This window comes from Cynocephalus volans, chromosome 7, assembly GCF_027409185.1.
Source record: "Cynocephalus volans isolate mCynVol1 chromosome 7, mCynVol1.pri, whole genome shotgun sequence".
Lineage (NCBI taxonomy): Eukaryota > Metazoa > Chordata > Mammalia > Dermoptera > Cynocephalidae > Cynocephalus > Cynocephalus volans.
The window spans coordinates 88,768,860-88,794,576 of NC_084466.1; the positions used below are offsets into that span (position 1 = coordinate 88,768,860).

Genomic DNA, 25,717 nt, shown 5'->3' on the forward strand with positions numbered 1-25,717 from the left:
AAAACATGCAAGTTTCCATTTTCCAGTTATCCTTGAAAATTGAGCTTGATATTTAAAAGAGAGTAAGGATGTTCACACACTGAAGCACACATCACATAATTCGTCCCATAAGTGCAACAAACAGCCTCTGATATTTTAGTAAGCTGGGAAGCCGCATTCCCCTATTTTAGAAGACCGTAATGCTCTCAACGAAGTGCGCATGAGCGGTGCTAGCCGAAGTGCCGTCGGCGCCGGCAGTGCGCAGGCGCGTCTCTCCGGGCCGGCCTCTGCGGAGGGGCGGGGCTTGCGCCGGCGCCTCTTCTTCCAACTGCAGCTAGTGGCGGCGCCATTTTGACCGTGCGGCCGCCACGGGTTGGAAGGGGTAGAGCTGGCGGCTCGGCCACCTCGCCGTAGTCTGGCCTTTCCTTATTTCGCTCCCACAGATATATGTAGAATCTGTATAGACGTAGGCCGTATCCGGTGTCCGAGGCGACCTCATCGAGATGATGTTAAGAGGAAACCTGAAGCAAGTACGCATTGAGAAAAATCCGGCCCGCCTTCGCGCGCTCCAGTCCGCGGCGCGGGAGAGTGAGCCGGCGGTCGCGGCCGCCATGGCGCTCGCGCTAGCCGGGGAGCAGGCGCCGCCCGCGCCCCCGGAGGACCGCCCGGACGAGGAGATGGGCTTCACCATCGACATCAAGAGCTTCCTCAAGCCGGGCGAGAAGACGTACACGCAGCGCTGCCGCCTCTTCGTGGGAAACCTGCCCACCGATATCACCGAGGAGGACTTCAAGCGGCTCTTCGAGCGCTACGGCGAGCCCAGCGAGGTCTTCATCAACCGGGACCGCGGCTTCGGCTTCATCCGCCTGGTGAGTCTGGGTCCGGCCCCGTGCGGCACCCGCCGCGCCCCCAGCCCTGCATGGCGAGTTGGCGTCGCGTCGCCGCTGCCAGGCCGCTCGCGCAACCCTGCCCGCGTGCTCAGAGCTGCCGGGGGCTCCGAGCTTCGCCTGGGGTCCCGAAAGGGTTTGGGGGCCGGGGGGGGGGGGCGGCAGCGTTTTGAGAGTTTTTCGAGGCAAAATTGTGTTGTAAAGGAAAAGAATTGGATATGAATTTGGAACGGAACCTTCAGTCTGAGCAGAAATTTCACTGGGCGTGAGGGACCAACGAGCAGACCTGCTTCTTTAAAGCATTACCCAGATCATCTCCTTGGCTTCAGCCAGCGGTGCGTGCGTTTAACGGTAAACCAGTTTACTTCTCACCTCCGCGCAGCCCGCTGTTTGCCTTCAACTGCCTAGGTGCCCGAGCTCCGCACTCAGTGATATCGAAGTCTACAGTAATGGGACGGTAATGAATTGTATATATCTAATATGATGTTCTTCCGCCCAGCATTCTGGAGATTTCCACGTTTTGGGGGGGAGGATGGATGATACGCTACTTTATATTTTACTTATACATCCTATTAGGTACCTTACCTCCTTTTAATTTAAATTTTGAAAAGTTTTCTAATAACTTATGCAAACGTTGTTCCTCCCTTATATTCTTAAAAAGTTCGAACAATGAGGGATTATGATTATAGGACAAAATATATACTTTTATTAGGTTTTCCTTTGTGCCTTGTGGTGAATTCATCAGTATCAATTAAACATCATTATTGTAATTTATATTTAGATGCTAGATTTTTTGCTATTAAAAATCTTTTTTAGAAACATTTTTACACAAGTGAGTGATTTTTTTTTTCCCTGTTGTCTTTCTCGTTATACCTTCAAATCTGACATTAATTGCAGTTTGTGGAAGCTTTCTCACTGGAACTTTGACTTTGGGAAATCGGGTTCTTTCCATGTGTGGATAATGCAAAATTGTACTGTATTTTTAGGGCAAACAGAAGAGAAGGGTAAATATTCACAAGGTATTAATATTAATGAGAGAAATTTCTTTAAAATCAAGTTAAGTAATTAGTGCATCTTGAGCATAAAATTATAAATTTATCTTTTGGACAGTGGAGAAACAGCCTGTCAGTTGGTAAATTTTTAAATATAACTGCAAAAATTATCTCAAAATGAAGGAAGATAGGTTTCTTTCTTTCTTTCTTTCGTTTTTTTAAAGATGACCAGTAAGGGGATCTTAACCCTTGACTTGGTGTTATCAGCACCATGCTCACCCAGTGAACTAACCGGCCATCCCTATGTAGGATCCGAACCCGCGGCCTTGGCGGCAGGTTCAGCACAGCACTCTCCCGAGTGAGCCAGGGGCTGGCCCGACAGGTTTCTGCAATAAATTATTTTGGGGTTTTTTGGGCAGCTGGTGGGTATGGGAATCCGAACCCTTGACCTTGGTGTTAAAACACCGTGCTCTAACCAACTGAGCTAACTATACAGTAAAGTATTATAAGCAACTTTTGGTAAACTTTCCAAAAAGATTTTATGTAAACTTTTCATTATCCCGCTACCATCTTGATCTGTTCTGAAGTTGACCTTCAGGAGGAGAAATAATGGAGGGGCTGCATTTCTCTCTGTGTTTGGAAAACGTTACACTTAAAAATAAACATAAACATTTTATTGACATGGGAAAATCTTTTTTTATCTTTCAAGCTTTTAATAATAGTTCCTTTCTCCTTTAGTATAACAGCATTGTCCAATAGATTTTTCTGTAATGATGGAAGTGCTTTTCAGTATAGTAGCTACCAGCCATATGTTACTGTTGAGCACTTGAAATGTAGCTAGAACAGCTGAGGGGTGGCTACTCTGTTGACAATACAGTTCATCACTTTTTTGCTTTTCATTAAAAACAACAGCAACAACAAAACAATTCTTTGGGATTATGAGATGGGAGTGAGAAGAACCACTGTTGCCTGCTCCTTTGGGATATGCTCCTCCAAATCTGTCACCCTAAATTTTTTATGTAGGAATGTTAAAATTTTGTCGTTTGGAGATTAGGATTTGGTTTACCGAATTTTTTACTTTATGGATAAGTTTATGGTTTTATCTGAGCTCTGTAACAGGTAAATTTTAAATTTTAATTTTTTTTTTTTTTTTTTTTTAAAGATGACCGGTAAGGGGATCTTAACCCTTGACTTGGTGTTGTCAGCACCGAGCTCAACCGGTCATCCCTATATGGGATCTGAACCCGTGGCCTTGGTGTTATCAGCACCACACTCTCCCGAGTGAGCCACGGGCCGGTCCTAAATCTTAATTTTTCTACTTAGGAAAATCATCCGGGGATACTTCAAAAAGTTTGTGGAAAATAGAATTGAAAGATAATACTAACCCTTCCTTGAACTTTGAAGATCCCTTGTACAGTGTATACTCTATCTGAATATAAGTATTGGTGTAATGGCTTTAAAATAGTGGTGTAATTTTATCTGGCTAGTGTTTGTAGAAATACTTTTTTTTACCTGTTCAGTAACTAATCTTTAAAATGCAAACAAATTTTCTTAAACTAACACCCATAGTTTTCCAGTTAATTGATGAGGTGAGACAACATTTTTGATATGGTATCAGGTCAGCGATGCTGGTAGTGTATGCTGGGGAAAAGAATTTAAGTGGCTGTTCCACATCAGGTCCTCATGAGACCATGGTACATTAGGGATGAAATAGACTGTGTATTTTAGACGTATTTAGACTGTGGAATTTTAGACCCAAGGATTATTTTTAGATTTTGGTTGGTTACTAACAATTTAGATTGGAGAAATTGAGAAGTTGTAGTGCATTTTAAAGTTGGTTTAATGTAGCTAAAACTTGTATTAGTTTGATTTGAACTCAGTTTCTGTTTTTAGTTTAGTAAAACAGATTTCTGAAACAGTAATTCATGAAAATGTGGTCCCTGTCCAGCAGCTTCAGAACTCCTAATCTAAGCAGAAGGGGCTGGCCCGTGGCTCACTCGGGAGAGTGTGGTGCTGATAACACCAAGGCGGAGGGTTCGGATTCTCTATAGGAATGGCCGGTTCTCTCACTGGCTGAGCGTGGTGCTGACAACACCAAGCCAAGGGTTAAGATCCCCTTACTGGTCATCTTAAAAATAAATAAGTAAATTGTTTTTCCTACCATACATGCTAGCAGTGCTGACCCTATACCGTCTCAAGCATTGTCTTGCCTAATCAGTTAACTGGGACTCTGTTAGAAAAGTAAATTCTAGGGCCCCACCCCATATCTGTGAAATCAGAAAATTCTGAGCGTTGGGGCTCAGGAGTTTTGGGTTTTAGGCAGCCCTCCATGTTATCCTGATACTTGCCAAAGTTTGAGAATCACTGTTCTAGAGAAACCAATTGAATTAGAAATCAACTGAATTTACTTTTACTTAGTCTTTGGAGACTTGGGCATGCTCCCCCGCCATGCTTTTTCTTTTTCTTTTTTTAAAGATGACCGGTAAGGGGATCTCAACCCTTGGCTTGGTGTTGTCAGCACCACGCTCAGCCAGTGAGCAAACCGGCCATCCCTATATAGGATCCGAACCCGTGGCCTTGGTGTTATCAGCACCGCACTCTACCGAGTGAGCCACGGGCGGCCCCGATGCTTTTTCTTTTTAATTATGAAATTTAATTATGAAATTATGCATTTTTTTTTTAAAGGCAAGCCACACTTTATTTAAAAGAGATAGATGTACACACAAGGGAGTCAGCAATAGAGAAGTTGTCTTCCTGAGAGAAGTTGGGGAAGGGTTTTTAAAGGGAAGCATTTCTTCATTTGAGCACAGCATCTTGATGATTTCTGGTATCTTTATGGTGGTTGCTAGAGGGGTCCACTCCTGCATGCAACTCCCAAAGGGGTCTCAAGGTTAAGCTGTAACTGCTGCTCTCCACAGAAAAGGCTGCTAGGTGCTGGGGGCTCTGAGGTTGCACTGGCCACAACAGCGGTGGCCATGCAGAACTGGAGGGTGCAGGTGCAGGTGCCCGTGTCCTGGGATCCTTAGGCAGCAGTGTGGGCATGCTTCCACCACTGCCTGGGTTGGTCCCCCACTGCCTGGGTTGGACACTGGCAGGAGGAGGACGCCGCTGCAGGGGCTGGTGGTGGAGCCAGGCTCTCTGAATGGGCTCCCCTCCAGCTGGCTACCCTCTGAGGGTCCAGAGCTCACAGGGTCCCTCCAGTGGTGGGCCTGAGCAGGATTGCAGGGCACCACTGTGCAAGGAGCAGCCCCTCTGGGCCCTGCCCATGCTTCTTATAAAATGTTCAAATATTATAGAAGACTTGTTGCAGAATGTACTTAGTGGGTCTTGCACGTCATCTTTTATTTCAGGAAAGCTCTTTTAATTACAATTTTAACATTAGTGAAAGATCTTCCCTCCTCTAATATCGCCTACTAAACGTAATCACTGTTAATCTAGTATAATTTTTCCATGAAAATCAAACCTGCTTTACATTTTGTATTGTGATTTTATTTTTTCATTTAATGTTTTTGGCATTTTCTGTCGTTAGATTCTCTTTAAAGACTGTGTTGTATATTATAGTATGGATGTACTGTAAGTTATTTAATCAACTTTCTGTTGATTGACTTGAAGACTGTTTCTATTTTGTTCAGCATATTGCCTTGTACTTATTAACTTAGTACCCTTGCATTGAGGAATTTTAAGCAGCTAGTAAACAGTGAGGAAAGTTCATGTGCTTTGGAAAGAGCTCTGAAACAAATCATTTGATTGTTCTTGCAGTCACCATCTTGGGGTAGTCATTTAGTTTCTTGTGATTTCTTGTATTCCTTCTATTAAGAACCTATAGTTTTACTCTTTGTATAGAGTGAAGCAGGGACATCAGTTGGAAGGCGGGATTTATGGTGTATTAAGTGGAGATTGTAAATTCTTTATAGGTTCATATCAGCCCTTGAAGTGATCTTGGGCAAGTTACTCAACCTCTCTAGGCTTGTTTGCCCATATGTAAAGTTTTGGATATAGTAACAGAACTCACCTCATAAGATGAGGATAATGAAAGGTAATGCATATATACAAGGATACTTCAAAAAGTTCATGGAAAAATAGAATTAAGAGATAATTTTAATTTTCCATAAACTTTTTGAAATATCCTTGTGTGTGTATTATAATGGGTTATTATAGTAACTACTTGATAAAAGTTATGTCTTGTTATTTTTCTGAGCCATATGGTAAAGTAATCTTTGGTCTCTGTTCATTTACAGAAGTTTTATTGATTTAGTTTTAATTGATTTTAGACATACTTCAGTATATGTTTAGAGCAATGATTCTCAAACAGGGCAGTTTTGCTCCCCAGAGGACATTTGGCAACATCTGGAGACATTTTTGGTTGTTAAAAACGGGTTGAGAGTAGGGGGTGGATCTACTGGTATTTGGTGAGTAGGAACCAGTGATGCTGCTAAACATCCTACAATGCACAGGACAGCCCCCTGTAACAAGGACAATCTGGCTTGTAATGTCGATAGTGCTGAGGTTGAGAAGCCCTGGTGTAGAACTGTTTACAGCCGTGGAAAGTATACATTTTGAAAAAAGATCTGTAGCGTTGAAAATTTCTGATAGCCATAAACATTTTATTTGGCCCAGACAACGTCAAAAATGGCATAGGTTGCTAGCAGTAAGAAATCACTTCATGTAAAAATTGAGATTTCTCGCTTTATCTGGAAAAAAAAAAAATGAGACGTTGTGGCTATATCTGACTGAATTTGAACAGGAGTGCCCTTAGAAAACACTCTTCAGTTCTACAGTCCTGACCAGGCTCCCTTTATCTCTCTGCCCTCAAACATCTTATTATGAAAAATTTTAGACATGGAGAAATGGACATCCATATGCCTGCCACCTAGATTCCACACTTAAATTTTGCTAGATTTGTTATTTCCTGTATCTTTTAACCTCTCCATTCATCAGTCCATGACTCTTAACACTCCAGCATACTTGTCATTAACTAGAATCCAGTATTATTTTTTAGGGTATTTGAAATTTACATACAGTGAAAGGCACAGAGTTTAAGTGTAATAGTTAGTGAGTTTTGACAAATGCATGTGTCTGTTTGACTCAGACCCTATCAAAATGTAGATTAACCTCACCTCGTGAAATTTCCTCATGTCCCTTCCTATTCCCAATTCTACTTGACATTTTAATTCAAGACTATTCCTGTAATTTACCTCTCAGAATTGGATTATATGACCTATTAGGCAACAAAGTACCCATCCATCCTTTTTTTACTTTTTTTTTTTCTTATTTTGTTGTTGTTAATTTTCATCCATACCTTTTTAGATATTCATTAAATGTTCTCTGCTACTACTAATGAGTTGAGTAATAAACAAAATGACTTTTTTTTTTTTTCTTTTAAAGGGTGATTGGTAAGGGGATCTCAACCCTTGGCTTGGTGTTGTCAGCACCACGCTCAGCCAGTGAGCCAACCCGCCATCCCTATATAGGATCTGAACCCGTGGCCTTGGTGTTATAAGCACTTCATTCTCCCAAGTGAGCCACGGGCTGGCTCCCCAAAATGACTGTTTTGAATATCTCTGTTTTGAATATCTCTAGAAATATCTTTTCTTTTCTTTTTTTTTTTTTTTTTGGTGTCGTTTTTCGTGACCGGCACTCAGCCAGTGAGTGCACTGGTCATTCCTATATAGGATCCAAACCCGCGGCGGGAGCGTCGCCGCGCTCCCAGCGCCGCACGCTACCGAGTGCGCCACGGGCTCGGCCCTAGAAATATCTTTTCATTTGTCTTTGTAAAAGTAGTTCTATAGATAGGTTTTTGTATAAGGACAGTAACTTGAACATTTTAGGGATTGAATAAAGAGCTCTGTGACCTTAAGGCATTTTTCATAAGATAGTACTCTTTTTATTTTTTTATTTTTATTTTTTTTATTTTTATTTTTTTTATTTTTTTATTTTTTTATTTTTTAAAAAGATGACCGGTAAGGGGATCTTAACCCTTGACTTGGTGTTGTCAGCACCATGCTCAGCCAGTGAGCAAACCGGCCATCCGTATATGGGATCCGAACCCGGGGCCTTGGTGTTATCAGCACCGCACTCTACCGAGTGAGCCACGGGCCGGCCCGATAGTACTCTTTTTATATATGCATATAAAGCCTCAATTCAGTTCTCCCTAGAGACTTCCCAAAACATAATAAAAAAGAACATACCTCTATTAAATTCACTAGCTTTTGTTTTATTTTGTTTTTTTTTGTTTGTTTGTTTTGTTTGTTTTTGGCAACTGGCAAGTACAGTGATCAAACCCTGGACCTTTGTGTTATCAGCACCATGCTCTAACAAACTGAGCTAACTAGTCAACCCCTGGTTATTTATTGTTTTAGATACCTATCTATACCAACTTTGAATTCTCCAAGTAGAAGGAAATTCTCTTATCTTGTGGTTTCAGCAGTGAGCTTAGTCTCTATTTTATGATATGTGCATTTGCTTCTCTGTGTCATGAAGAGAACTGTTATAGCCCTTGAATGAGTGCATTTGCTTCTCTCCATGTGGTGGTGAGAAATGTGTTGTGTAGCCATGCAGCTATTTCAGAAGCAGTGATTAACAAGACCTTATAGTTTTTATAGATAATGTGAAAGAAAAATGGAAATAGAAAGGAAAGGAGATTTGTCTGGCAAGAGAAAGATGGGATGTTTCGTTAAGATATAAATATCAAGGGCTGGCCTGTGGCTCACTTGGGGCGAGTGTGGTGCTGATAATACCAAGGCCATGGGTTCGGATCCCATATAGAGATGGCCGGTTAGCTCACTGGGTGAACGTGGTGCTGACAACACCAAGTCAAGGGTTAAGATCCCCTTACTGGTCATCATTAAAGAAAAAAAAAGATATAAATATCAAAATCATGGAGAGTGTAAAGAATTATTCTTTTGATGATAGTTTCTAGTAACTGAAATTTGGTCTCAAAAAGTAATTGTGGGGCCGGCCCGTGGCTCACTCGGGAGAGTGCGGTGCTGATAACACCAAGGCCCCGGGTTCGGATCCCGTATAGGGATGGCCGGTTGGCTCACTGGCTGAGCGTGGTGCTGACAACACCAAGTCAAGGGTTAAGATCCCCTTACCGGTCATCTTTAAAAAAAAAAAAAAAAGTAATTGTGTATTTCTTTTAATATATATAGGAGATTTAAAAAAGATATCACTTTGAATATTTAATAGCTGATAACTTGTTTATGAGCAGTTAATCTTTAAGTGATGATTTTTAACAGGACAGTGGGGTTGGGACTTTTTACTTAACTATTCAAAAATCGTTTTAAACTTTAATAAAATGCATGTGATACCGAAGTTAAAAGCTACAAAAACAGAGGGACCCTGTCAGCCATTTCCTGAAGCTACTCATTTCTCCTCCTTAGAAACAAACCACTATTTTAAAGTTTTGTGTTCCTATCATTTTTTAAAAATAGATTTTTCTTCCTCCTAAAAAGGAATCCAGAACACTGGCTGAAATTGCAAAAGCAGAACTGGATGGCACCATTTTGAAGAGCAGACCCCTCCGAATTCGCTTTGCCACACATGGAGCAGCCCTGACTGTCAAGAACCTTTCTCCGGTTGTTTCCAATGAGCTGCTAGAGCAAGCATTTTCCCAATTTGGTCCAGTAGAGAAAGCCGTTGTAGTTGTGGATGATCGAGGTAGAGCTACGGGAAAAGGTTTTGTAGAATTTGCAGCAAAACCTCCTGCACGAAAGGCTCTGGAAAGATGTGGTGATGGGGCATTCTTGCTGACAACGTAAGTTTAAAATACTTTGTCCTCCTTCTATCCATTTATATATGGGCTTATCTGTGTTCTGTAATTCTGTGTTTCCTTGCAGTTCATACTGTCTTGGCATGTGGAAGGTAAGGTATTGAGTAAATACTCAATGAATATGAATAAGGAATTTTTGTGTACTGCTAAGAGTAAGGAGTCATATACTTCAGACTTGAGTGTATTGTGGATTCATAGTTGAATCTCAGGAATGTTTTGTATTATGATTTTCATTCAACTTATTGAACATTTATATATGCAAAGGCAAAATCTTATATGCTTAAATAAAGTAATTCTTTAAATTTTAATCAACTATTGAGGTACAGTGTACATACATTAAAAAGCACCCTGTTTTAAATGTAGTGCTCAATGAATTCTAACAAATGTATGTTCTCATGTAACCCACAACCATAGTCAAGATATAGAACATTTACATCATCTCACAAAAGTTCCCTTGTGCCCTTTTGCAGTTATTCCTCACCCCTTAACCCTGCGCTAAACAGCTATTGATATTTCTGTTACTGTAAAGATATAGACAAGTTTTGTCTTGTCTTTTTTTTTTTTTCTTCTGCGGCTTGGCCAGTATGGGGGTCAAATCCTGGACCTTCGCGTTATCAGCACCACACTATAACCAGCTGAGCTAACTGGATAGCCCTGTCTTTTCTAATATTAAATGAAATCATGAAGTATGTACTCTTTAGTATCTGGTTTTTCTTGCTTAGCATAATGTTTATCAGATTTTATCCATGTGATTGTATAATACTGCTCTTTTTTATGGCTGAGACATATTCCATCGTATGGACTTAACTACAGTTTGTCTAGTGACCTATGGGTGGATATTTATGTTGCTTCTAACTACTGGCCATTATGAGTAAAGCCACTACGAACTTTGTGTATAAGACTTCTGGGGAGCATTATGTGTTCATTTGACTTGAGTAAGTACTTAGAGATAAATTACTGGCTGTTCAGCTTTATAAGAAACTGCCAAACTGTTGTCGAAAGTGGTTGTACCATTTTACATTCCCACCAGCAATGAATGAGAAACTTCTTGTTGTTCCCTATTCTTTTTGTTTGTTTATTTTTGTGGCTGGCCAGTACAGGGATTGTACAAGGCCGGTTCATGCCTTGGTGTTATCAGCACAATGCTCTAACCAATTTAACTAACTGGCCAGCCCCTGGTTGCTCCATATTCTTACCAGCACTTCGTGTTTTTAGTCTTTAGGTGTTCTCATGAGTTGTAGGGGAATCTCATTGTGGTTTAAATTGATTAATGATGACTAATGATGAGCACCTTTTTTCATGTGCTTTTTGGCTACTTATATATCTTTTGTGAAATGTCTGGAATTTTTTGCCCAATTTTTGATTGGGTGGTTTGTTTTACGGAATTATCAAATCTAGGTACATGTCTGTACTGTTTATATTTCTCCTAATCTATGTCTTGCTTTTTAATTTTCTTGACAGTGACCTTCAAAGAGCAATTTATATTTTGTGAAGTCCAATTTATCAATTTTATTTGTTTTATAGTTTGTCCTTTTTGTGTCCTTGTATAAAATCTTTGCCTATACTAAGATTGCAAAGCCTTTCTTATGTTTTCTTGAGAAATTTTATAGCTTTTATATTTATGCCTGTGATCCATGAGTGTGGTGTGAGATAAGAAGTTATTTTTTTCATGCAGATATTTAGTTGTTCCAACATTTAAAAAATTTTTTTGGTGGCTGTCTGTTATGGGGATCCAAACCCTTTGACCTTCCTTGGTGTTACAACATCGCACTCTAACTGACTGAGCTAACTGGCTAGCCTATGTTGTATTTTTTTTTTTTTTGGTGGCTAGCCGGTAAGGGAATCTGAACCCTTTACCTTGGTGCCATCAGCATCATGCTCTAAACAAGTGCGATAACAGGCCAGTTCCCTGTTCCAGCACAATTAATTGAAAAGATTATGATTTTCCCTTTGTTACCTTTGCAGCTTTATCAAAAATTGGAGGTGGGGGTGGCGATGGTGGGAATCTGCCCTCTGTTTTATGTTTAAGTGATTGGTTAGTCTGGTTCCAAACTGCACTTAATTACTTTATTTATCCTGAGCCTGGGAATCAGGTGGTAAAAGTCATCCAACTTTATTATTTTTTCAAAAAATTTTTGGCTATTACAGGTTCTTTGTATTTTCTTATTGTGGGGTGTTGTCAGCTATTGGTTGGGGTCATTCAAATATTTTAGAGTTTGAGGAATTGAATAAAAAATTGTTTCCTGGCTCCATGGTGCTTAGTTTGATGATTTGTAAAACATTTTTCAATTTGTTTTTGACTACTAAGCATTCATGCTAAAACTGAAATTCATGCTACATCTGCCGTTTTACGACACAGCCAACTTGTTCCTGTGTCAGAATCTTTGGTCTTGAGAATGCTTCCTCTCCAGTTTGTCACAGGCCTTGCTTTTCTGTTTTATTTACATTTAGCTAATGCTATCTCCTCAGAGAAGCTGATCATTAGATCTTAAAATAGCCATCCCCTCTGCATTGTTACTGATGATTTACTCCCTGATTTATTTTTCTTCATAGCACTTACTGTTTTAATTTGTTATGTCTTTCTCTGCAAGTAGAATGTAAGCTCCATGAGGGCAGGGGTTTTGTCTTGTTCAGCACTATAATTGCAGCACCTGTTTTCTAATAATCCCCAGCCACATAGTAAGCTTGTAATAATTATTTCACGAATGAATGAAAGAACTAAAGCAATAAGAAAGGCATGTGATTAGTATTTTTTTTCCATTGCAAGCTTTTATTAGTTGGTGTTTTGTAAAGTGATAGCAGGCATTGGTAGATATTTAACTGTTTTTTATAGATGGCTTTTTTTTTTTTTTTTTTTTTAAAGATGACCGGTAAGGGGATCTTAACCCTTGATTTGGTGTTGTTAGCACCACGCTCACCCAGTGAGCTAGCCGGCCATCCCTATGTGGGATCTGAACCTCGGGCCTTGGTGTTATCAGCACCACACTCTCCCGAGTGAGCCACGGGCCGGCCCTATAGATGGCTTTTAAATAATTTTTAAAAATTTTAAGGGAATAGACCAGGTGTTGAACATTTTATTGCCTGTCACGTATTTCCTAATCATGGTATCTTCGATTTCCACAGCAACGCTGCTTATTGTTTGTCCCATTTTTTCAGATGAGAAAATTGGCCCAGAGATGTAGTTTGCATTTGCTTAAGGTTGTACAGTTAGTAAGTTGTATTAGTTGTAATAAGTTTAGTCTGATGCCACATCCTTTGCCTTTTATGTTGTGCTACCGGTGGAGTGGCTTATTCTGCCAGCAGACTCTCCTTGCTCAGGAACTTTGTTAAACCTTCTCATAGAACTCCGGATGCTCCTCTCCCTGTTGTTCCATAGTGGTCCCAGCTGAAATGACACCTCATGGAGAGAATTTCCCTGACTGCCTTATCTAAAGCGGGCTCCCTCTATTAGTCTCTATGACAGCATTTTTTTTTTTTTTTTTCCCTTACCAGCTCTTAAACTGATTACTTTGTTATTTACTCACATATTTTTTGTCTCAAGACTTTAGGGACTGTGTTTTGTTTACCCTTGTACCCTAGCCCCAAGTATAGTCTTGGTACATATTTGGCAGTCAGGTATTTATTGATTGACTGAATCTCAGATATCTGAATTGCTCAGATACAAATATGTTTTAAAATATCTTGTGTAATAAAATTTTCTCTTGAAAATATATATATAGTTTTTGGCGGCTAGCCAGTATGGGGATCCGAACTCTTGACCTTGGTGTTAAAAGGCCATGCTCTAACTAGCTGAGCTAGCCAGCCAGCCCTGAAAATATTAAATTGCCATGAAAATATTAAATTGCCACAAAATGCTGTATATTATACATGGTTTTGGGCAAACAGCATTATACAATACAATGGTTTAACATATTTTGCAAAAGTATGTATAAATTACATTTGAATGTTATTTTGAGATTACAAAAGACACAGAAAAATGGGGGGAAAAAAGAAAATTAGAAACCTTTACCTGTGATGATAATGCTATTCCCACATCTTTAAACATTGCACCTGGAGTGTTAGAGATACTCATACCCTAGAGCTGCACAGGGATTGAGTAGGCATAATCACACGTGTTCACATACTGAAATTATTCTGTCTGTAACTGCTGCTGCTTTTTCTTTTTAAAAAGATCATTGTGGGCTAAATTAAATGTAGACATGGTGGTCTGTTTGTCATTTTCTTACCGGTATCCTTGAAAAAGATGCTGGAGTTGCTTCCATAGAAGCAGAAAAATTTATCTGTTTCAATTTAATTTAGAAAAAGAAAGTTTCCCTTTAAAATACCCTTTAGTGTTAATTTAAATTGTATATTTTAATGCAGAAAAGTGTGAAGCCTGTATGTGTCCATCAAGGGAGGGATGTGGCTTGTATGGACCTTGCTCATGACTTCTCCCAGCTGAACAAGCCACTTGGTCGTCACACAGTTTCTAAATTGGTTTTAGTATTAGTTTGAAACTAATTATTGGATTATTGGTTAAAGAGAGTGAGCATGAGGAACAGTGATTTTGAAATGTTGCTTTTAATTTGGAAAAAATTTATGCCTACTTAAAATTTGCCAAAATAGTACATTGAACACTCATACCCTTTACCTACATTCACTACTTCCTAACATTTGCCACTTTTTTTCACTCTGTATATGCACAATTTTTTTTTTTCTAAATAGAGTCAGCTATAAGGGTCATATTTCATCCCTGAATATTGTGCTGGTATGTATCTCCTAAGAAGATTCTCTTATAAGCCACAATACAGTTGTACTACACTGAGGATATTTAGCACTTGTTTCATACTGTTATATAATATGCAGTCCGTAGTTAATTTTCCCTCATTGCCGGTAATGTCCTTTATAACTTTTTTTTTTCCAATTTAGTGTTTACTCAGGGATCACACATTAAATTTAGGTATCATGTCTTTAATTTCTTTTTATCTGGAATAGTTCCTCAAATGACAGAAATGTTAATGTTGTGATGTTGGCATTTTTGAAGAGTCCAGGGCAGTTTTTTTGCTGAATGTCCCTAAATTTGGATGTGTTTTCTTAGGCTTTTGAGGGTTTTTACTATTAGTGCCTTATTTTAGCTTTCTGGGAGCAAGCACTCCATTGTTTCACATGTTTCACTTAACACTCAGACCTACATGGCCATTGTAGTGGTGACAAATACCTTGAACCTGCTTTTTCATCTTTACATCACTACCTATTATTACCTTTGGGATTATTGATTTATGATAAACTCCTTATTAGCTTCTTTTTATAAAGGGAAATTTCTCTTATTGTGAATTTTTTCTTGTGTCATTAAAGATTCTGTGTAGTATTTCATTATAATTATGTCCGATTTAACTGTTCCTCTATTAGTAGGCATTTAATTGTTTTTTTTTCTGTAATGGGTAAACTGATGATAAACAATATGGTACATAATATTTGGTCACTCTTTGTTTCCTGGTTATGGATTTTTTTTTTTTTTAAACAGGCTTAATTGGTTTACTTTATTTTTCTTGTATAAAAACACACAGTAGCCACATCTGGAGCCTGGATTCTTTGCACAGAGACTTTGGTGTGTGCCTTTACAAGATGGTCAGTGAATTCCTGACAGGGAGATTTAGTGTGAACAGTTTTTTTCAGAAGTTGGGAGTGAGATAGCTGTAGGTCTTAGAGATGGCATCAAAGGTGGCCTTGGCGAAGTTTCCTGGGGTGGCAGTGCTGCCCCTGGCCAGGGTGTAGTGGTGGTTGGTACTGGCTTTCATCAGCAAGTTCTTTGACACAGGGGCTTAGATGATGCCAGTGCCTCGGGGGGTTGATGAACCAGCACAGAGCCACGGAAACTGGTCTCCTTGCAAGGGACGACGTAGGGTTTACTAGTCTTTCTCCCTTGGTAGCCTTGTTGTACAGTGATGATAGAGAGCTCAGCCAGGAAGATGATCCTCAGTATGGTGGTGGCTTCCACCTTGGATCACTTAACACTCAGACTTACATGGCCATTGTAGTAGTGACAAATACCTTGAATCAACTTTTGCTGGCTGTTGAGGGTCTGCTTTTGCGTGGTGTAATGTTCAAAATCTTTTCCTTGGGGGTTGTCCGCAGGAAAAAGTTGGTGACCTTAGACTCCTTGATAGGCGGGGTAAAAAGATAGGTTTTCTCCAGGGATTTGATTTTCATGTCTCCTGTAAGGCAGCCCAGCTTGTTGATAGGAAGGGGTAGGGGCACTCTTAGTCCTCACCCTTGCCTCTGCAGCCGTGGTCCCCAGGTGTAGATTTTTATGGGGCAAATTTATCCCAAGATTTCGTGGCTGGGAAGCCCAAGGTCAAGGTGCAGGGAGAATTGGTGTCTAGTGAGAGGGCTTGCTTCCTGATTCTTAGACAGGAGAGTCTAAAAATTTGTATCAGTCAAGTTTCCTCCCAGAAGGCTGTACTCCCCTTCTGTCTTAATGTGTAAGAGTTGTCTAGTGGCCCATATTCATATGTTAAAAGTTTGAAACTTATAGTTAAGATACCTGACATGTTTGAGAGTACAGAGATGTCATCGTTTTTCTCTTAACTTTGTTCACCATTTCTCTTGACCTCATTTAATTAATTTTGTCAGTTCCTAATGATTCTGTCATATTCTGAGAAGGAAATGATCTGCTTAGTATGTTTTCCTTTTTGAGTCTCTTTTTCTGAATTATCTGGGGGGTGGGTGGCATGTGTTAATGGAAGGGTATGCTCATTTCTCTCTTTGTTGGCTTCTGTTCAGGTGTAGCTCTTCTTTTTTTTTTTAAAGACATTTTATTTATTTATTTATTTTTTATTTTTGTCGTTTTTTCGTGACCGGCACTCAGCTAGTGAGTGCACCAGTCATTCTTATATAGGATCCGAACCCGCAGCGGGAGCGTTGCCGCGCTCCCAGCGCAGCACTCTACCAAGTGCGCCACGGGCTCGGCCCAGGTGTAGCTCTTCTTACCTGGTCCTATTTTCTGATGTTTGTGGTCCTGCAGTGGCTTCCTGTGGGTGAATGGTCCATATAATGCATCTTCTTCATTTTGGCTCTGGACCCCTTTGGAACCTCTTGGGACCACATCCCAAGTCCCTTTTTCTTTTGGGTTCCCACTCAGTTTATTGAAAGACTTTGCTGAACAATCCTGGTAGACACAGGGAGACTGGGGATGGGCAGACATGGGTGGTTTGAGGTGGTAGGCTGTGGGGATGATGAGGGCCACATATATAAAACATGGGTTAGGTAAGCATTCTTTTTCATTGTTGTATTTTGTAAAAGTTAACTATAGTGGTTATGCTGGTTCATGACTGTTGCTTTATTTACTCATCTTTTTCTGGCTTTGACATTCACCTATGTCCGGCTCAGCAAATGTTTATGGACTGATTTTATGGGTACATATGATACTTCTTGAGAATTTGTGTCAAATGAGACATTTTCCAAGTATATATTTTTGTTATTATAAGAAATTTATGGGAGGGTGTTAATTCTCAGCACTGTTAATTCTTATTGATACTTTTATACCTATCCAGGACCCCTCGTCCAGTCATTGTGGAGCCCATGGAGCAGTTTGATGATGAAGATGGCTTGCCAGAGAAGCTAATGCAGAAAACGCAACAATATCATAAGTAAGATTTTATTAGTTAAAGATATTTTAGATTTGTACAATCAGTGATGTTTATTACATCACATTTGTTATCAAGTATTGTTGGATTATAAGATGTTCTGTTTAGTCATATAATCTGATTAGTAGAGTGGCCTGTTCTACATGGCGTAGTAGTTTTCTTATCTATATGGGTAAAACATTATACTAAGAAAATTCTCTACTTTTCTACCTGGTGGGTAGATAGGAGAAGACTGTAAGTAATATGTATGCCAGTGAAACAATGAAATCAATGTAAAGTGAAAATACTTCTTAAATTTGTATGCTTCAGGTGTATTGCAAGTTAAAAGGAGACTTCTAGTGGGCAAATGGAGTTGAGAGTTCCTAAATAACCTGGTACCAGTCTTATAGATTTAAAGAAAAACCCCATTTCCAAACATAAGTTTTCAGCAATGTGTTGCTTAACAGTGGGGATAAATTCTGAGAAATGCATCATTAGGCAATTTTGTTGTTGTCGGAACATCATAGAATATACTTACACCAACCTAGATGGTATAGCCTATGACACACCTAAGTTATATGGTATATGCCCCATTGCTCTTAGGTTGTAAACCTGTATAGCATGTTACTGCACCAAATACTGTAGGCAATTGTACCACACTGATAAGTATTTGTGTATCTAAATATATCTAAACATAGAAAAGGTACAGTAAAAATACACAGTATAAAAGATAAAAAGTGTATAGGGCACTTCCACGAAGGGAGCTTGCAGGACTGAAGTTGCTCTGGATGAGTTGGTAAGTGAGTGGTGAGTGAATGTGAAAGCCTAGGACATCACTCTATTATAGACTTATAAACAGTGTATACTTAGGCTACACTAAACTTTTATTAAAAAAATTATGCTGTGGTGTTACTAGGTGATAGGAATTATTCATGTCCATTATAATCTATGGGACCACCATAGTATATGTGGTCTGTTGTTGACCAAAATGTCATGCAGCACATGACAGTATTCTTTTACTGATTACCTTTTTCACTTAGTATGATACAAATATGTGCACGTAAATTGCCTGCACGAATACACTTTTTAAAAATCAGTTACTTGTTTAATACGTAAATAAAGCTTTTAACACTTTGGAGTGCCTTTGTGCCAGGTACTGTTCTAGATACTGGCAGTGTGGTCAAGTAGGTAGTAGGGTTTGTTATAGCTTACCATTACAAATTTGAAAGAGCACACTTCTGGATTCAGGAATTAGAGAACTGGAATTATAAGGGTGTTAGAAGAAGTGGAATTTACAGACAGTATTTGTGTGGTTTAATTATCCCAGCAAACCTTATAAGAGCTAATTATATTTCCAATTTTACTACTAAAGAGTTATGCTCAGAAGGAAATGCTTATAAAACGTAAGAACCAAGAGTCAAATTCAGTTCTGACTCCAAAAATACATACTGTTTCAGTGGTGTTTCCTTTGGGAGTAAATGAAGAATTTTTTATGTCTATGTGACAGTCAATCTCTGACTTAGGAACTGCTAACTAATAAACAGTTCTTTTAGAAAAATTAGCGGTTGGTAGATACCTTCTACTCTTCCTCCCTTTGCAGTCACTGCTTTAAAAAGAAAAATTCCAAATCTGTTTTTCAGGTATGGAATACCTAGATCGTGGGATAACTTCTTTTTTCATAAACCTCTGAAGATCTTTGAAGCTGTTTCTTGTTACTACATCTTTCCTTCTGTGACAGCCTCCCACTTTATCTCTTCCAACTTTATCCCACCCACTCATCCTCTCTTCCCCACCCCAAAATAAAATATATCTATACTTTTATTGGTGGGATACGGATTGTGTTTCTTTTTTTTCTTTCTTTTTTTTTTTTTTAAAGATGACAGGTAAGGGGATCTTAACCCTTGACTTGGTTTTGTCAGCACCATGCTCTCACAAGTGAGCTAACCGGCCATCCCTATATAGGGATCTGAACCCGTGGCCTTTGTGTTATCAGCACCACACTCTCCCAAATGAGCCATGGGCCGGCGCTAAGGATTGTGTTTTTATTAATACTTTTTAAATAGAAGCTATCATAGCCAAGAATAATCTAAGAATTTCTTTGAATTTCAGGTACAATTATAGGCCTTTATTTATTTTTATTTGGTCATTTGTTTGATTATCATTTGTTCATTCATTCAAAAAATGTACACTGAATGTATACAGTGTACCAGATACTATAATAGGTACTTGAGGTACAGTAGTTAACAGACATATATGATGTCTTCACTGAGTTTACTATCTAGTGGGGGAAATAGGTATTAAACAAATAAATTACAATTATAATAAGTTAGGTCTTTATTTTTTGGCCCAGCCAATTAACCTGGCACATGACATTCAATAAACTAGCTGCTTTTATTACTTAAATCTGATTCCAGACAGTTAACTTAGGACACATTTGGTTCATATATTACAGACTCTCATGTAAAATAGTTGAATGAAAATTAGAAAGGCCTTACTGGAGGTAATAATTAGGAGAGTGCAGGTTGTTGCATAAGATTTCGAAGGTGTGAATCCTGGTTCTGTTACTTAATTAGTTGGGCATCCTTGATTTGGAACTCAGGCCTGTGAAACCATCAAAATATTGCCATGAGGTAATTCATGTGGAGTACCAGCCTGACACAGTGCCTTGAAAATTGTAAGTGCTCAATATATGGGAGTTGTTAATTCTCATTTTTTGTTATTGTTTTATCTTTTAAGCATACATTTCTATGTTTTTAATGTAAATTTAGGGAAAGAGAACAGCCACCACGTTTTGCTCAACCTGGGACATTCGAATTTGAGTATGCATCTCGATGGAAGGCTCTTGATGAAATGGAAAAGCAGCAGCGTGAGCAGGTTGATAGAAACATCAGAGAAGCCAAAGAGAAACTGGAGGCAGAAATGGAAGCAGCTAGGCATGAACACCAGTTAATGCTAATGAGGCAAGGTAAAAATGGATTTTCATATAGAAGTGGTATGATTCCCTTCCTCCCCCTTTGAGGTTCACTTATATGTACCACTGTTATTTATTACTATTTAAATTGCTCTTTAGGAGTTTAGAGGCAGTGTGTGAACTCAACATATTAGAAATAAAAATCTTCCTTTTCTGAGAGAATTTTCCTTTAAAAAAAAACTTACTAAAAAAAAAGTTTTATGTATACAAATAGTGTATGTTGGAGGCAGTTCAAGGATGTTAAAGTTTGCAAGTAGCAAATACATGATTCTGGAGCAAAAAGAGAAGCACAGTGGGCAATTCTTAGTAGATAGATGTGTCATAAAGCCACATCAAACTTTTGTTTGGTGGAAAGAAAAGTTATGACAAATGCCATTTATCGAAGGTATATCTTTATGTATGCTGGCTACTTAATATATAAGATATATTACAACAAATCAAAAGTACAGATGGCTAACCTGGCAGAGATGCAAAAGATTTATGAGTGCAGATGGATATGGAGATTAAGGAAGAGTAAATTCTTAGTAATTGGTAAGAGCATTTTAAACACTTGACACTCAGCTAACTGAATTTCTAAGAGCAGTCATAATGGGCAGTAATTTACTCTCATCCATTGGTCAAATACCTAACAATATGACAAGCTGCTTGTATTAGTCCATTTATGTTGCTATAATAGAAATACCTGAAACTGGGTAATTTATAAAGAACAGAGGTTTATTCGGCTTACAATTCTGGGACTGCTGCATCTGGCATGGGCCTCAGGCTGCTTCTACTCCTGGTGGAAAGTGGCAGGCAGCTGGCGGGTACAAGCAAATCACATGGTAAGAGGAAGGAAGAGAGAGAGGAGGTGCCAGGGTCTTTTTAGACAGCCAGCTCTTGCGGGAACTAACAGAGCAAGAACTCACTCATTAATCTCCCCACTCCCACGAAGATTATTAATCCATTAGTGAGGGATCCGCCCCCATGATTCAATAAGTTTCCAACACCACCACATTGGGGGTCAGATTTCCACATAAGTTTTGGTGCACACAACACATCCAAACTCTGTCACTGCTTAAATTTTTAAATACATTTCAGTAGCTCACTTCTCTCCTTTTCCTGTGTTCTAGCTTTTTATGCTTATCTATTTTTATTGTTCACATCTCCTATCCTTTCTTGTCCTTTAATTTTCCAAATTTTCTCTGGTTCTTCCTATCACTCTTCTTTTACACTATCCATGATAGTTTTGTATTTCCTTATCTTTTTTTTTTTTTTTTTTTTTAGTAAAAATGACCGATAAGGGGATCTTAACCCTTGACTTGGTGTTGTCAGCACCACGCTCTCCCAAGTGAGCTAACTAACCGACCATCCCTACATAGGGATCTGAACGTGTGGCCTTGGTGTTATCAGCACCACACTCTCCCTAGTGAGCCACGGGCTGGCCCTTAGTTTGGTATTCTCTTAAAATAAGCATCTGATTGCTTTTTAGTTTGCTCTTAAGATTTTTTTTTCTTTTTTTTTAAATTTAGCATTTCAGTAAATTCTTATTTACCTTCTCTTGGCTGTCTCCAGAGAGAAGTCACTACAGATGTCTACTTGGGTTTCTGCAGTAGCATTCTTAAGGAGATCTTAACCCTTGACTTGGTGTTATCAGCACCACGCTCACCCAGTGAGCTAACCGGCCATCCCTATATGGGATCCGAACCCGTGGCCTTGGTGTTATCAGCACCGCACTCTCCTGAGTGAGCCACGGGCCAGCCCAGTAGCATTCTTACTGAGCTTTTCACCATCTAAACTTGGGCTTCGGTAAACCATTCTATACTAGAGCCGGTATTTTTTTTAAAGGTGGGAAAAAATTGATCCTTTATCTGTAAATCTTTTTGGTAAATTCTCGTTTCCATTAGGATAAATTTGTGTGTGTGTGTTTCTATTCAGTGTTTATTGAATGGTTATGGTTAAGTCACTAAAGAACTGTGCTGTTAAAATGGAATCCAGCTCAGCCAACAGTATAGACTAGCCAGACATTTTTGGTTTCTTTTGGACCCCAAACTTGGCAGTTCTGTAAAGTTCATTCTTCTCACAGAACTCATTCATATCTTTCAGTATGTTTAAAGATAAATAAACCAAGTCTCTTATTGTCCAGAAAATTTGAAAATTGTTATCTAAAATACCTTCTGGCTCTTAGAGCTGGAAGAGAGATGTTAAAGTTTATTCAGTCCAGTGGTTTTGAAATTTTGTTACACATCAGAATCAACTGGGAAATTTTTAAAATTTTAGTTTCCTAGGCTTTGTGGTTGTCCTGGCACTTCTGTTCAGTATGAATTGTTCTCTCTCATAGCCTCTGTGCACTTCTTGGCCACTTTGTTTTCCCGCTATCTACAGTCATGCCATAGTTAGGGAATAACATTGATTAGATGTAAAAACATGTGTACTAAAGATTTCTCTTGTTGCTACTGACAGTAGTGTTAATAGTCATCAATTTGGCATGTATTTGGATGTTAGTTATAGAAGACACTGAAGTACTGAGGATATGTTGATGACAAAGAACATTTCTTTAAACATCATAGAGCTTTTTTGTGTGTGCTTTAAAAAAACTTTGTCTCACCTCTGAAGGTATTTTGATTTTTATATTTATTTTAGCAGAAATCTGTAGTTGGTAAATTCATTTCAGTTTTAGTTTGTTAAAACATTTTTTAAAAGTTTACAACTTTCTCCCTTTTGCTTTACAATTTTATATATTGAGGAGGAACTTTGGGTAATCCTAGTTCTGAGGTTCTGCAGAAACACATCATGACATATCATGGAAGTAGAAAGCTCAAACAATACAGAAAAAGTGTCCCCTCTCCCACACTTTCTGCTTTCTTTTGGGAATTGATTGATTGATAACTAGTTTTTCTTTTTACTATGTTATTAAAAATAATCCTGCAATGGCTATTTATGCATATACGTTAGAAAATTTTTGTAAATGTTGATTTTTTTCTTATTGGGCATACCAATACCTTATAATAATGGATTTATTTATGCTTTACTGACTTATTTAGTAAAATATATTTAGTTTATTTAGTCCTTTCTAGATTCAAATCCCATTATACTGATTACAAGATACTTTTATTTATTCCACCATCTGTTTTTGATCATCAATATAGTAGACAGTACCTGAATTTTCTTCATGGTTATTTTTATTTTTTATTTTTTTTTAAAAGATGACCAGTAAGGGGATCTTAACCCTTGGCTTGGTGTTGTCAGCACCACGCTCAGCCAGTGAGCCAACCAGCCATATAGGATCCGAACCCTCCGCCTTGGTGTTATCAGCACCACACTCTCCCTAGTGAGCCATGAGCCAGCCCTCTTCATGGTTATTTTTATGTTACCTTTGTTACTGTAAATCATGTAACACTCAGCAGATAGTATTAGCTCTCCACTATGTATTTTGCTATTTTTCTCTCCCTTTCCTCTACTGGATTTTTCTTGATATCATTCTTTATGTATGCCTTTGTATTTATAAATCAAGTAATAGAAGTGTATTTATTTCCCTTAAATGATATCTTTGGATTGCTGACTACCAGAGCAAAAAGAATGAGGAAAAAGGCATATTCAGCTCCTTTTTCTTTCTCTTTTCCTGTTAATTTTTGTTATCTCTGATTTGCCTGGATTGATGACATTGATTTAATGTACTTTAACCATAATTCTCATCTATGTTTAAATCTATTTTTTTAATTCAATTTTATTTATATTTACTTTTGTGGGGTTCAATGTTTTGTTTCAATACATACATATCCTGCACAATGATTCACTTAGGGTAGATAGCATAATTTTGTCCCCATTAGCTCACCCCTAATCTTCCCCCCACCCCCAGCCCTCCTAGCCCCTGGTAAACATTATTCTATTCTCTCTTTTTTTTTTAAACACACAAAGATTAACATCCATATTGCAAAAAGAACTCTTAAAAACGAATTAGAAAAATCGAAGCAGAAATTTGGTGAAGGACATGAGCAGATAAGTCACAAACCCTAAAGAAATGCACATGGTTAATAAGTACATTCTGGTATCTGGTTGTGGGCAGGGGAGGGGCGGGTTTGTTCTGGTCTGGCCTGACCAACCCCTTGCATCTGGCTGGCTCTATTGCTGGCCTAGATGTGGGACAGCAGGGGTGGGGCTGAGGCCCTTGGCTCCTGTCTCTCAGGCACCCCACCGCCCCCCTGCCGACATCTCTAGATTCAAATATTGCATTTCTAGAAAGTAGAACTATTAGAGTATGCATTCAGTTTTCATGACATGCATGATATTAAATTGAAAAAACATTGTCTCACAGTCTTGCAAATCAGACTTCCCTTTTGCTGTGTATCCATATCTATGAAATAATTATAGCATATAGTTTTATGTTCTTTTATCTTTAAATTTGTTAGGTAATCATTTTAAATGTTGTTTGGTGTAGTAATAAATAATGCTGCAGCTGATGTCTTCATGTCTGTGGAGGCGTTAACAAAAATTACCAAGTGTGATTTAATCAAAGGATTAAAAACTCTGCTAGTTACACATTTTTGTAATTTTTTCCCCCAGAAGGCTGTTATCATGGCAGTGTACAAATGCATAAACTTTAGTGAATTTTCAGGAACTTTGGATATTAGCGACTTAAAAAAAAAAAAGAATTTAGTAAGTATAAAATGGTAGTTTTGTTTTATGTTCATAGTTTTCCTTGTAAGTATGAGGTAACTGTGCTTATCTGATGATTTGATTGTGGGAGGCTTTAATTAATGCCAGTGTTATAGGTGAGGAGATATCTGAGAGGGTAAAGTAGCTTTTTCAAATTTCATACTTTAAAAGTAGAAAAAACAAAAATTGGTTTTTTTTTCCTTACTCCTTTTCATGGAAGAATGTGTAATGCATATTTTCACATTTTTTATTATTATTAATTTTTTTTTTTTTTTTGGTGGCTGGCCTGTATGGGGATCCAAATCCTTAACCCTGGTGTTATAACACTGCCCACTAACCGACTGAGCCACCCCAGATTTTTCCCCCCGCATTTATTGTTATATATGGTAGGTAGTCCCTGATTTAAGAATAGCTAACCTACAAAACAAACCATGGATAAAATTGTTATAGGATATACTGGATTGACTTCCTTGGATTATTAATGATAGCAGGACACTTCCCATACTTTGGCTTATTGAAGCATTTCCTGTTAGGAATGTAAGTAGATTATATATTTTTGGTCTCTAGCAGGTTTCTCCAGCTAAAAGAATTACGTGATAGTTGTGTGGTTTTCAATGTTAGTTGCCCAGGGGGGGCATCTTGGGAACTTCAAAAATAAATACAATGCTTGGTCCACATCTCAAGAGATTTTGACTTAATTGGTCTGAGGTTCAAAGGTATTTAAGTAATTCTAATGAGCAGTTAAGGCTGAGAACTAATGGTATAAAGGTTTGAAATCTTTGTAGTCATGTTTAATGTTTTTTAAGATAGCTACATGTTTTCACTACTGGCATGTTATCAGAATCATCTGGGCCCTGCCATGTGTACCAAAACAGACTTTT

The 25,717-nt window shown here is 38.5% G+C and overlaps 1 protein-coding gene across 1 annotated transcript in view; it reads left to right on the forward strand.

Moving 5' to 3' along the window:
* Positions 1-344: 344 nt before the first annotated feature.
* Positions 345-25,717, forward strand: part of PSPC1 (paraspeckle component 1) — a 60,832-nt gene continuing 35,459 nt past the window's right edge. The window contains exons 1-4 of the mRNA XM_063103279.1: positions 345-848; positions 9,313-9,614; positions 17,162-17,257; positions 20,002-20,198. Of these exons, the coding sequence (XP_062959349.1) occupies positions 483-848; positions 9,313-9,614; positions 17,162-17,257; positions 20,002-20,198 (961 nt within the window). The 5' untranslated portion in view covers positions 345-482. The remainder of the gene's footprint in view (positions 849-9,312; positions 9,615-17,161; positions 17,258-20,001; positions 20,199-25,717) is intronic.